Consider the following 13,611-nt stretch of genomic DNA (forward strand, 5'->3'; position numbering starts at 1 on the left):
TAAAGTACACATAAAATGCATGTGAAAATTGTAAAATGTCTGGAGGGGATCATAAAGTCATATAACTGTTAATATAATAGGCTACATAATAAAGTATAATAATAATAATAAGTTTCATAATAATAAAAATATAGTAAACAAAGTGAAGCAAACTGGGGAAAGTACTAAGTACTTCTTGTTTTTGAACACAGACATGTTATTATATGGTGAGCACTTTGAAGCACATTCCTTTCAGTGCAGTGAAGACAGCAACCCACAGGGGAAAGAGGGAAATAAGAGGTTCAGCAAGAAACAGGAAAACCGCTATGAGAACACATTCCGGGCAGAACAGAGCAGTGCGGGACAATAAAGGGTGGGACAGAGCTGTATCCTATTTAGAAATCTGTAATCTTGCCTTTAGATCGGGACTGGAGACAACAACAGAAAACGTTCATACTTCGGGCTTTGCAGAGAGCCTTCAATTGTGAGGTTCTCAACGCGCGGAAGGAGTCCGGTTCCAACCCGACGACGAGGTTGTGGTTTTATCAGCGCAGATTTGGACTGAGATGAGATGAGATAGCTGCTGCCTTCAGCACGCTGGTTGTCGTCCTGCCAGCAAACAGCTGGTTCTTTTCACTTTGCACTTCTTCCAAGAGCGGGGGTGTCACGTTTTGCGAAGGCAAGTGGGCTGTTTTAATAATTGAAGCAATAAGGGGAAACAAACTGCGGACGAAGTGTTCCCAGAGACGGCGGGTGGACGTCAGCGAAGCAGGAAAGGATGTGAACATCTGCACTTGGGCTGCTGAGACGAAAAGTACAACGGCTCACTCTTGAAATGGAGCCAGTTGCGTTTTAAACGCACTATTTTTTTTATTTGAAACACTTTGGCCGCGGAGGGAGGGCTGCTTCCAGCTCGCCGTGATATGGGAGACGTGCGACGTTTGAGTCTGTCGGGTTAAAAGGCGAGTACAAAACAGGTAGGCTGGTGGTGAACATACTTTCTCTTTCTGTGTGTGTTTTATGCTGTGCTGTGATTTCCTGAATGGTCAAATGTAAAGATGTAAATATAGATATCACTGGACGCCATGTCACCTTTGGCATCACTCCACGTGTTTGCAGATGAACAACAGGTGTCAAAAGGTGGCCCACATGACCTGAAGATAAATTAACAGACGTGAAGGATGTTTTTGAAGCCATCTCCTGTGTCGTCATTATTATGGAAATAATCAAATGTATTGAACTCTAGACCTTCTCAATCACAATGTGGAGGTATTTTGATTCTGCTAACACCTGCTCCACTACATTTTACACTAAATTAATGAAGGAATTTGGAATCTTAAAGGTACCTATAGCTATATGTTCAACTACCAGACCGATAAATCAATAAAGTCGATAATATTAGCTTATTGCAGATGTCGTATCACGGTGAGGTAGCAGTGTTGCCATTACAGACAGTAGATTGTCCACCAAAGAGCACTGACACGTTTATTTATTACACATAACATGTAATATGTCTCATATCTATGTCATATTTGTAGTTGTTTATTTGTTCATGTAACGTTAAAAAAAGAAAAGACTATTGGCTCACATCATTTGTAGCATATTTCTTAAACTATCATATATCGGTATCAAGTTGCTAGGCCTCCCCCTCAACAGGTTACATAAATAAACTTCTGCTTGAATAAGAATGTATCAGCAATTATGATAAAATGATGATACAATTATATAATACATGATAATGTAATGCTCTGGGATTATTCTTTTTTACATCATAAGTAAATATGTGTTTTTTGGTTCAAGCGAGACTAGGTCTGAGCCTGTGTGACAGTAGCATGATAACATGGAGCAATTAGCAAGATAACGTTTGCCAACTAACTAGCCAGATGTGCCAGATGTACACAGTGGTTACTTAATAGTAAAAACCAATAGATGCTGGGGGGAGGATAATATCTGATAAGAGTGTGTCAATATTCTCTTATTTCATGACGTAGATTAGTCCCAAATAGTCAACTGATAGTGTTTTAAACCATTTTCAACTATAAAATGCAGATTTTTAAAAATTTGGAATAACATTTCAATATTAAAACCAGGCTTGATATGTCATCCCTTTTAGTTTATAGCTTAAAAGACACGTTTAAGTGTGGAGGTAGTACTCTTTGAAGTAAGATTTTGAATGTGGCTCCACTTGTACATTGTTGTATATCTACTTTTGCGTGAGTAAATACTTTCTACACCAATGGTCTGTACTTTATAGCAAAGGTCCATACTTCTTTCCTCTCATGTGCAGCATTGGCATATTTGCTGGAGGTGTTGGACTGGAGCTTAGACCATGAATCAAAGCTGCAATTCTCCTTCCTGCATATTGTTTACCCGTCACTGTGCTTCACACACACACACACACACAGGAAAAACATTTTCCATTTTTGTGTATAGGTAGTCACCAGCTCCTTGCAGGTTGTTGTCGGTCATTGAAATAAGATGTGTGTATCTCATACCCATACCTACATGTGTTTCTCGCTTTTAGAAAGACCAATTTGTGTGCACAGTGTGCCGGACGAATATACGTCATTTTCTTCAACAGACCTGCATTCATCGTAGGTATGCATGTGAGAGCATGCAGACAGTTACTGAGCCATAAAGCCTGCCAAGCCTAGCTTTGTCTGTGAAATAGAGATACAATCTGTTGCTGTGACTAGCACAGAGTCACACAAGGCTTTTACCACTTAAAAAACACAGAGAACACAAGTGTTTTACATGTGTGGCTTTTATGTTATTTTAATAAAAAATAACATAATTATATATATAACGTATAACATAATAATAATATAAGCTTTTACAGTAACAGTGCTTAAAGTAACTTTCCAGAGTTATAGGACTTGTTTGGTATGACGAGGCCTAGTTAAGGGGCTGTTGGATGCTGCTGCGCTATGCCATTTCCCCACTATGCCCACACAGAGTCATCCAGATGGAATGAGAGATCTGTCTAACAGAGTTAAAGCTGTGTAGATGAGAGGAAGAGATGACAATGGATCTTTTCCCCTTGGGTCAGGAGGGTGTAACATTGGACAGAATGGAGAGGGCTCAGAAAGGAAGTGTGCTGGAATCTAAAATCAGGTTGCTTACGATGGAGGACGTGATTACTGTTCTCGCCTATGTTAGGATGATAAAAACGATAGCTATAGGAAATAAGACGTAGTCATGCTCCTCCTCTGGGAATAAGTTCATTGTGCGGGTGGTTATATAGTGTTTCGGCTTTTCCTCTACCAGACCCACATTAACCACCACAGGCATGTAGGTTGCATGATACAGGAAGTGCTTCTTTTTTTTTTTTAAATATGGCTTGTGGTTTTAGCGAGTCAGAGCACCATGCATTGGGTTTTCATCTGTTGAGCTGAAGCCTCACAGCTAACCCAAGTAGGAGGAAAGTCTAATGATAGCTTAACAGACATTTTTCTCATGTCAAATGGAAATCTAATCTAGCAGAGATTTCCCATTTGATTTGACACTCCATTCAGAACATGTTCTCATTAAATTAAAAACGGCCAGCTATGAGTATACAATAGATGGATTTGAAAGACAATAGGTAAACATTATTGGAATTTCAAAGATAAGCAGACACAGAGAGTGACGGATCTGTAAAAAGTAAAAATACAGATATGCTTAACAAGTTCCCTCTTCTGGTTTCTCGTCTGTGACACTTGACACTAATGAAATGACTACGATAATGTGATGGCTTCCTGTAGTTTATACTTAAATATATCTAGCTACATGCATCGAAACTAAAGGAGGATATCCGTGGTATTGTGCAGCTGACATGTGTAAGTTCCTTTACCAGATGTGTGCAGGTCAAGGCTTATTAGCTGTGTGTGAAGTAGGATTTCTGTAAGAATATTTGACAAATACTCATGCAGTGCTGTTCACTTGCAGTTAGCAAAAGAAAAGTGCCTTTTTTAGAAAGTATAGTGCCATTTTTATTTACAGACTGAAGCAGCATTCTATTTACATAAACTTTTTTTTTCCAAGCAGTACAGAGATCAGTCTGTCTAAAAATAATGTATTCAGTATGGCCAACCTGTTTGTCTGTGCCTTCCTGTTCTAAGTCCATTCTGATTCTACATTATTTTTAAGTCTGTAAGTTGTGGGAACAGGCTGTCGAACTGGTGATGCATTGTTTTTTTGGCCAGTGACACAGGAAAAAGACTCAACCATGCCAGTTAGAGGTGTTAGCTGTCCGGAACCATCTTGTATCCTTTTTGGACTTCAGTCAGTCGATATTGCTGCTGTCTCTTGTGCCTGAATGCACACAGCCCAAGAGGCAATTGCACACATGTGAGATTTAAGCCACACCCAGCTCAGAGGTCAAAGGACAGACCTCAGGTGTTGCATGATTCAGACTGCGAGAATAATGTTCTCCTCTTACTCTGATGATTAAAGAAGCTGCCAGCAGGCCCTAGTAGATTTAGAGTCTGAGCAAATGGTGCCAAACCACATTAGCCAGCTAAACTGCTCCTAACTCAACGCCTTTCAAACAACATCATTTCCAAAAGATGTGCTTTTAAGGTGATAGGAATACTGCTAAATAATGAGAAAGAAAGGGTTTATTGTGTGGGTTTTATAATTCCTTGCTGACAAGGAATACATCAATTGTGCACAGAACATAAAAAACTAAGATGCTTCTAACCCTAACCCTAACCCTAACCCTTTATTTTAAATGTACTATATGTGTCACAGTGTTTTAAACTACATTTTTTCTCTTTTTACTAATAATTTATATGAAATGCAACATATCTAGGCTACGTGGGAGTCAGGTTACAGACTTGCTTCAGCAGTCACAGTTGTCTATGACGGCCCTCCTTTCGTGAACCTCAGCAATGCAGCCCAAAACAATGAGCAGACCTCAGTCTCGCCGGCCAGTCGGGTGGGGCCACTCAATGGCAGGAAGCGCAGCCATCAATATTTACTTTGCAAGCAGGGTAGTCGAGGAGTCGACAGGCCTGGAGACTGGGCAGCACAGCGCCACACGCAGTCTCAGTACACATACACAAACATTTTGGAGTGCTGTTACAGTCTCTTTTCCCTAAGCCTCCTTTTCCCACCCAATGCAATTACAACACAGGCAGACAGGCTGGGCCCTCGGACTGTTGTTTTTGACCTCATAGCTTCCTCTGCCAAAGGGTCCGGTCTTTAGCCACTGCTCGACTCCTCATAGACACTAATAAATTAGTCAGTGAACTAAAATCACATAGCAGTTAAAACGTCAGGGCTATATTCTTTCCATAATACCAAAATAATCTTTCTGGTTTCTCATTTTGACAGCTCCTATAAAGACAACACTAATTCTATTATCATCATCAATTGTTATTCATTATTTTGTTCCTCTTTTACAGAGATGGGAAGCTCTGCTGTGCTCACAGTGGTGCTAGTTGTGGCATGTCTGTGGGTCTCTGCTATCCATGCAGGTGAGTTAATGTTGAAAATCTGAGCATCCACTTGTTACATTCATTGAAAGCTCCATTAAAGATGTCTGACAAATAATCACATGACTATTACGGAAGGGGTCACAAGCATGTCAGTGCCCACTGAGGATGCAGTTTTGAGTTCTTTGTGCGAGCTGGAGAATCAAAACATGGACAGTATGGTTCTGTCTCACGATTCTCACCAATCGTCGAGTGTAAAACAATAGGTAGCTGTTTCCAGCAGACAAGCTCGGACAGGCAGAGTGCACCCTACTTTCCCTGAGTCAAAGTAAATGAGTGTGTGGTGAAAAAAGTCAAATATGAATTCAGGTAATGGTGGCCCAAAGCACAACTCCACGGCTCAGGAATATATATGCGTTGTCAGGTGCTCGAGTCTCTCTGTCTCCTAGTGGTCAAACATTTAACTTAGCTTGAACTATTTTAAACAAATAGTCTGTTTTTAAAAAATTGGTTATTACGGTGGTCCTCCCTTTTACACTAATTGTGTCGGTTGTCTTTTCTGCAGAGCTTTGTTTTAGACAGAGATTTAGATATGATAATGCCTTTGCTGAATGTCTTTGTGTCTTTTCATGCACACACAGTCACTTGACTTTTACTGAGTGCATGAAAAGGGTAACACACAAATACTAAAATAACACCTCTTTCTTTGCCATTCAGAATTGTAACTTTCTATTGTTCTTTCTTATCCAATGACTTCTTCTGGTTAACTACACAGCCTTTGTGATCTATGTGATGTCCTATGGCTGCCAGAGAATGTCATTAACATGTTTCTTTCTATTACCAATAGGGTTTCCCCTTGAGGAAGCCGCATCTCTTAAGTAGTAGAGTGTCACTGGTAATCTTTGAATAGTCATTTGTGTGATGTGTGTTTTTCTCCTTGCTCTTCTTTTACATTTTCCAGATCAATCTTCTGTGGCAGCCAGTTTCTCAACTTACTACTGACTTGTAAGGCCTGTAATAGCCTTTCTATCAACACTGGCCGTGTGTTCTTCCTTTTGCTTCAGATTCTGAAGACGATGGGAAGCTGCTCTGCAGATGTGAGAATAAAAAAGGCACATGCGTAAACGGAACTTGCAGAGGAGACCTCTGCTTCTACACCTGGGTACAAGCAGATGAGGAGAGGGGCTGTTTCTCCTCAGTTAACTACAGGGAGCAGTGCTACACCTCCTTCGAGCGCTTCTTTGTCCACTGCTGCAGAGAGAATCTGTGCAACGTCTACACCACACCACCTCCAAACATAAGTCAGTATCCGCGGCTTTTGCTTTTAACAACACATTTATGAGTCTGTTGAACTGGGCCTCTTAGTTAAGTGTCATTCAGTCCTCTCAGTCACACAGTTCAGAGCACATCCTGCATTACTTTGTACGGATGGGACTCAAAGCTTTTTGTTCTAGATAGTAACTGGTTCCCCCTTGTGGTCAGTTAGAGCAAGTTTAATGTCTCGTTCCTAGTTTTGTGTTTTCTTTAATCGCAAAAAATCCAAACATTTCCTCTTCAATGTGTTGAAATGTCCCTCAAACCTAAGTGTGTGTGTGTGTATGTGTGCATGTGTATCCAGATGGAGAGCCGACTACAACGCCCCCAGAGTTCAATCGTCCAGAGCTGTGGATCACGTTGTCTTTGCTGCTGTTAATCATAACTGCCAGCGTGTGTGGCCTGGTGCTTTTCCTGCGCTTCCGTCATGCACATTGCAAACTGACAAACATCGAAGAGCATGATGTCACCATGCTCAAGGCTCCTAATGGAGATGACCCCACCTATGGCGTAAGAGACATTTGATGTTTGATATGAAACAAAATACCTTCAAAATATGTTCAAATTTTTGAATTTGTATTATTTCTGTGTCTCGGTCTCAGGATATCTTTGATGAGTTTTGCACATCAGGGAGTGGGACAGGGCTCCCCTATCTGGTCCAAAGAACTATGGCCAGACAAATCTCACTGGTCCAGTGTGTCGGTCAGTCTCCCTCCTCACCACTGCTGCTCTTCTTTGTTTTGCTGATTACTTTGCAGTCGAGTAATTGTAACTTGGTTTCCAGGTAAAGGCAGGTATGGGGAGGTGTGGAGGGGAACTTGGATGGGGGAGAGTGTGGCTGTCAAGATATTTTCCTCAAGAGACGAGCAGTCCTGGTTCAGAGAGACGGAGATCTACAATACTGTGCAGCTGCGACACGATAACATCCTGGGTACGTTTTTTTTCTTGTTACCTTTTTTCGTGCAAAGAAAGGTGCAGTGTCATTTTTAAGAGCATCAACCGAAAGACAGACGTTGAAATAGCTGTCCCCTATTCTGTCTTTAGGTTTTATAGCCTCTGACATGACGTCCAAGAATTCCAGCACCCAGCTGTGGCTCGTCACCCACTTTCATGAGCTGGGTTCCCTCTACGACTTCCTGCAGTACAGCAGCTTGGAGCCTGAGAGCTGCCTGAAGATGTGCCTGTCTGTGGCCTGTGGCCTGGTCCACCTTCACACTGAGATTGTCAGCTCCCAGGAAAAACCAGCTATCGCCCACCGAGATCTGAAAAGCCGAAACATCCTGGTAAAGCGGAATGGACAGTGCTGCATCGCTGACCTAGGTGAGGGTTGTGCAGAAGCAAGGACAGTAAAATCACAATTCATCTGTTAGACTTGTAGTTGTATCGGTTTCCAACTTCTGCAGATAGTTAGGATTAATTGTACAAAAACAGACAAAACAGCTGTTTCATGCTGATCTTGATAGTTTTGTAATTCACTATCAATTAAAAAGTTTCATCTGTTTGCTGTGCCTACTCTCGTCAGGTTTGGCTGTGATACACTCTCAGTCTCATGACTACCTGGATGTGGGCAACAATCCTCGCGTGGGGACCAAGCGCTACATGGCTCCTGAAGTGCTGGATGAGACTATTCGTATGGATGTCTTCGAGTCCTATAAGCAAACTGACATCTGGGCCTTGGGCCTTGTCTTCTGGGAAATTACCCGCAGGACAATAGTCAATGGTGAGGAGGCAAGAAGAATGTGCCTTCACAATTATTTGCTATCGCTATCTGGCCGTCTCAACATGATCTTTTATGTTGGAATTTCCACCATGCGCAACTGAAAATATAGGCTACTGTTGCAGCGTGAGCAGAACGCAGCATTTTCGTTGCTGAGTACAAATAACGCCTCCTGGAGCTCTTTAGAAAAGACAAACTTTCTCTTTGGCATGAAAGCAAACCGTTAGTGTACTACTTTCGGTTGGAAAGAGTTGAAAGAGTCATAGCAACCGCCTTGACGACACAGTGATTGATTAACACACATCCAGACAAATCAGGGTTGAATTGTCTTTTTATTGGGTTCGCCAATAATGAACAGTACAGAGCATGAAAAACGTCAAAACAACGGCTGAAAACTATATTATTATTATTATAATTGTGTTGAAAACCGGGACAATTAGGTAGTGAATAACAGCAATGCCCAATTGCTTTTCATAAAAAAAGAAAGTAAAAAGCTATAGTATTACCCATCAGGCACATCATATTGAAATGTGTCTTGTCCTTTCTGCATGGCTCCGTATACATAAGAGGTAGTCAGTCCCATGTCTCTCAGCAGTCAGCACTCCAGTGTTTTCCTAGTCTGTGTCTGTCTCTACTATCCTCTCTCATGATTAGCACTGCAGTAATTATAAACAGTCTTATCTGGTGTCAGCACTGTCTTGTACATAGTCCAGATGCAAGCACACATTCATGTTCAACCGACCATGCACACACACAGGCACAAACATAGTCCAGATGGATAGACATTCATAACTTTCACACAAGCGCGCACACACACACACTCGCGCACACACTCAGCCAGCCTTACAGATGTCCATCGCAGTGTATTCGCCAGGGAATGGATATCTCTCTCTTCTCCCTTGTTTAGTCAAACATACTTTACAAAACTCCCACAACGGACTATCGCAATTTCCAAGTGTGCTATTTCAAGAAGAGGAATGTATGTTCTGAAAATGTTTGAGGAGTAAAATTAAAGTTATAACAGTTATCTACTCATGAGGTTGATAATGGGTTACAATATTATGACAGCCACCCACTCCAACCAAGACGGTTTCTGTGAGTGTTTTAGAAGTTGTACTTATGCTCTACTGGAGAAGAAATGACACACTGAATAATTGTTTTCTCTTTTGGATTGTTTTAGGGATTGTGGAAGAGTACCGGCCTCCCTTCTTTGATCTGGTGCCCGTAGATCCCAGCTTTGAGGAGATGAAGAAGGTTGTGTGTGTGGACCAGCAGAGGCCCAGTCTGCACAACAGGCTCCATTCCCACCCTGTAGGCCATCTAATGACACACACACACACACACTCGGACTCAGACAAGTGCAATTATATTTTCCAGGGCTCCTATAATCTCTGCACAGGCTATCACCACTTCCAACCTTTAGCGTGAATCTATTTTTTAATTTACAGTTCGGCGAGATAAACAGGCATGCAAGAAAACACATCACCATATCACCTGATGATAGAGTGTAGTGCCCATATGCTGCAGGATACACAATAACAGTGCCACACATGTTTCATTCTCCTGGGACGGTCAGATGGTATATTACAATGTGTTTCTGTGTTTCCAGATTCTGTCGGCCATTGTGAAGATCATGAAGGAGTGTTGGTACCAGAGCCCACCAGCCCGCCTCACTGCCCTGCGGGTGAGGAAGACACTCTCCAAACTGGACCATGACAGTGACTTCAACATTGAAAAACTCAAGCGGGACATCTAGACCAGAACACCGGGATGAAACAGGGATTATTATGCACTATTCCAAAAGCACAAAGTGTATATTATTAGCATGTTTTGAGCTAATGACTCCCATATTCACTGCCTGATATTAAAACCACATGATTTTGAGCAGTAGACTAGCTCCTAAGGCTTTTTTTTAATGTAGCCTTATTTTTATCTGCCATATTTCTTGGGCCTTCATCCAAAAGGGCCCAAAAAGAAAACAATTAAGTATTAAATATTATATATATTTCTTTCTTTATGTTCAGCTAAAGGACTTTTCCAAAGCAGAATAATTAACAAACAATTCATAGGCCGTTCTACACACATGTGGTTTTATTCATAATTTGTCGTCGTCATGACCGAAAGAAAAATGTGTCATGGCACATTTACTCATCATTAAGGGAAATAGCACGTCATTCTGGATTTTCTCAGAAATACAGTTAAATTGCACAATGGGTTTTTCCCAAAAATGACCAAAGTTACAAATAACATGGAGGCCTTGATGGGGTTTTTTTCTATGAAAAGAGGAAATATGTAAGTGATAACATGCTCATACCAAAGCAAATTCCCTTTTCCGTAAGCATATTTAACTTATATAAAAGGAGCATTTATTTTCTGCACACAGGCACATTGAGCTATTTAGTTGAACATATTCTAACAGCATTGAAGCTGTTGTCTTGTTTCACCATTGATGTTATTGTAAATATATTTTTTGAAAGGGCTGTTATTCAATGAGACATATTTTATATACTTTTTTACCACACAACATTTTCAAAGTATTTTTTTAAATTTCTGTAGGCCATTACTATTACTATGGTTAATAAAACAACTCACAACATGTAATATTGTAAATGTTGAATAAAGGATTGTATTTTTCAACATATTGTGGCGTAGATAATATTTTTTTACCACTGCTGTTAGCAATTCTGTCATTGACCAGTAGAGGTCATCAGATACCAGACCAACATATATCTGTGTTGCTTACAGTCGTGCGCTTACTTTGGGAGATTTACTGTATCCGTTTTGCAATTGTTTTTTAATTTTCCTACATTTTTGTACAAAAAGGTTGAGACCAATATTTAATCACAACACTGAAGTATAATTAACAGTTATCAGCTAACATTTATCAATGTCAGGGGATTATTTTACACTGCATACATACGTTATCATATTTGAACAGCCATAATGGCCCTTGTGTCACTTGCATGAAATGTCATTAAGATGAGATAACGTGCTCACAATTTCTCTCAGTCACGCTAGCCTCAAATACTGAGATGCTTAACCAAAACATATAAATAGATTTATATAAGACAAGCCTGACTGACTGGGGACTTCATGAATAAACATTTCTTTTATTATATATTTGTCTGCACTATTCTTAGTAGGTATTCTGTATGCTTTGAACATACAAAACACACTTTCCATTTCTCATCTATCCAATCTGAGGAGTTTAATTTCAAACTAATTTATAGATCTTGTTTTAAAATAAATATATAAATGTGATATATTTATTAAACAAACATCTGTTTTCAAACTCAAAACTACTTATGGGTTCCGAATATAGCCACAACAATTTGTTCATCCCCAGCAGCCATAGTGTAAAATCAGTTGTCAGATTAATCTCATTTCATAAACACATACATAACAACAGTATTTTTGCATTAAAAAGTATCTGGCGGGAGAATGTGTTTAAAGCGAAGCATAAAAGCAACAAGTTTGATGTGCAATATGCCGCACCGTCCCAAAGAATACAAAATGTCCAACATGAATCCAAATAGCCCAGTGGTTGGTTAAATAGTTGTATCTGCTCTTTCATGTAATATCTGTTTTCTTTTTCTATCTGTTGTGCTTACTTCCCCCTTATCTGTGTGTGCGTGTGTGTGTGTGTGCGTGCATGCGTGCATGCGTACATGCGTGTGTGTGTGTGTTTTTTATGTCTGCCTGGTTGTTGAACAAACTGCAGAGAGATAATACTCTCTCAAAGCCCCAGTCTGGTCAGTCAGATGAATAGCTGGTTATTTATAACACTGCAGGGGGGTTGTTGAAGTATCAGAGAGGCCAAACTTCCCCTCTGTGAGTGTAGGAGCCCATCTCACTTCTGTGTATTCCTTTTCACAGTGGGATCATTCCAACTGGCTCAGTAGAGACAGAGGGATTTGTTCAGCAGACAACGTACACTGAAGAAATGCTGCGATAAATTGGATGCTGATGATGGACGGATATAAAGCCACAGAGCACACTATGCAGCAGACACAATTAGGCTTGAGAATAGCAGTGAGAGTGCTAGCAAGAGGACAGGCGATACAATCAGGCACAGATAAAGTCCCAAATGTACCTGGTTACATCCTGATTCACGTCTTCTTGAGCTAGCTTCTCAAGCAGTGGCAACCGGGTGTGTTATTAGGGCGTAGACAGGTTGGGTCCCTAAGCTGAAGGAAAAGCCTGGACTAAACTGGACAAGAGGAATTTTTGCGAATACTACATCCAGGATTATTTTCTACTGCAAGCGGCTGTGTTGTTTGCAAAACATATTTTTTCCGCAGCTGATATGTGATCTGAGATAAACAGGAACAGTAACGAATGAAATGTGGCAGGCCCTTTTTTTTATGCAAACCAAATTGGTTTTACAGCTTTTGATCAGGGGACAGCAGATTGAAATATAGATTGGACAGCTGCAGTACCCCAAAGCTATAATATCAATAAAGGATTTGTTTGATAATTGATTAGTCATTGAATATGGATGGATAGACAAGTGTGTCATGGACCGACTAACCTAATACTAATGCTGCCAGAACAAATACAGGAAGTCCCAAAGTCACCTGCTGTGCATATAAGGCCCATCAGCTCTCTCCTATACTGCCTTGTTATAGTCGGTCATCACATTTAATTCCTCTTTCATTTGCCTTTAGAGGTAGCCTATAGTTTAAGTTAATCATGAGTACACATTTTGAAGGAACAAGATGTTATCACTACAAGAATAATTACATTATTTAACTTTTTCAGTAATAATGTTAAGTTGGCCAGTTAGATCCAGATGGTGCATTGAGTACATTTGTTTCAATTGGATCAGTCACCCAAAGTCCTGTCTTGAGTAATAACCTCAATCAGGAATACATAAACCAGACATAACAAAGTTAACCCTAGCAGATTAAATTGATGTAACCATAATGTTGCTGTTTGTTTCAAGCCATAAAACCAATGAACAGATTGGGGTGGAACACATTTACCCAACTTGTTCAGTTTGGCATAATCTTTGTATAATTGTAAAACATCATTGTATAATCATAAAAACTAAACCGAGATATATTCATAATGTACTATTAAATAAATAAAATATTGACTGATTACTAGATCCCTGGGTACATATGTTGAAGGACAACTAACAAAGATGGCATCAGAATGTTTTATTATTATTTTCACCGTCTT

At 40.3% G+C, this 13,611-nt stretch overlaps 1 protein-coding gene across 2 annotated transcripts; it reads left to right on the plus strand.

Moving 5' to 3' along the window:
- The first annotated feature begins 249 nt into the window (after positions 1-249).
- Positions 250-10,215, plus strand: acvrl1 (activin A receptor like type 1). 2 transcript variants are annotated; one of them, XM_034537827.1, is made up of 10 exons: positions 250-956; positions 5,367-5,438; positions 6,461-6,697; positions 7,015-7,220; positions 7,313-7,412; positions 7,495-7,641; positions 7,755-8,030; positions 8,233-8,430; positions 9,608-9,738; positions 10,037-10,215. In XM_034537827.1, exons 2-10 carry the CDS (start codon positions 5,369-5,371, stop codon positions 10,181-10,183), a joined length of 1,512 nt encoding a protein of 503 aa, XP_034393718.1. In that variant the 5' UTR covers positions 250-956; positions 5,367-5,368; the 3' UTR covers positions 10,184-10,215. The 2 variants fall into 2 exon arrangements, with proteins under 2 accessions (XP_034393718.1, XP_034393719.1); XM_034537828.1 differs by having other exon boundaries at positions 250-941.
- The last annotated feature ends 3,396 nt before the right edge of the window (positions 10,216-13,611 follow it).

This window comes from Cyclopterus lumpus, chromosome 7 (assembly GCF_009769545.1).
Source record: "Cyclopterus lumpus isolate fCycLum1 chromosome 7, fCycLum1.pri, whole genome shotgun sequence".
NCBI classification, from domain to species: Eukaryota; Metazoa; Chordata; class Actinopteri; order Perciformes; family Cyclopteridae; genus Cyclopterus; species Cyclopterus lumpus.

Coding starts and splice junctions, on each gene's coding strand:
- acvrl1 (XM_034537827.1), top strand. CDS start 5,369: ATGGGAAGCTCTGCTGTGCTCACAGTGGTGCTAGTTGTGGCATGTCTG. Junction 7,221..7,312: donor GAGATGACCCCACCTATGGC/GTAAGAGACATT, acceptor TCTCGGTCTCAG/GATATCTTTGATGAGTTTTG. Junction 9,739..10,036: donor ACAGGCTCCATTCCCACCCT/GTAGGCCATCTA, acceptor CTGTGTTTCCAG/ATTCTGTCGGCCATTGTGAA.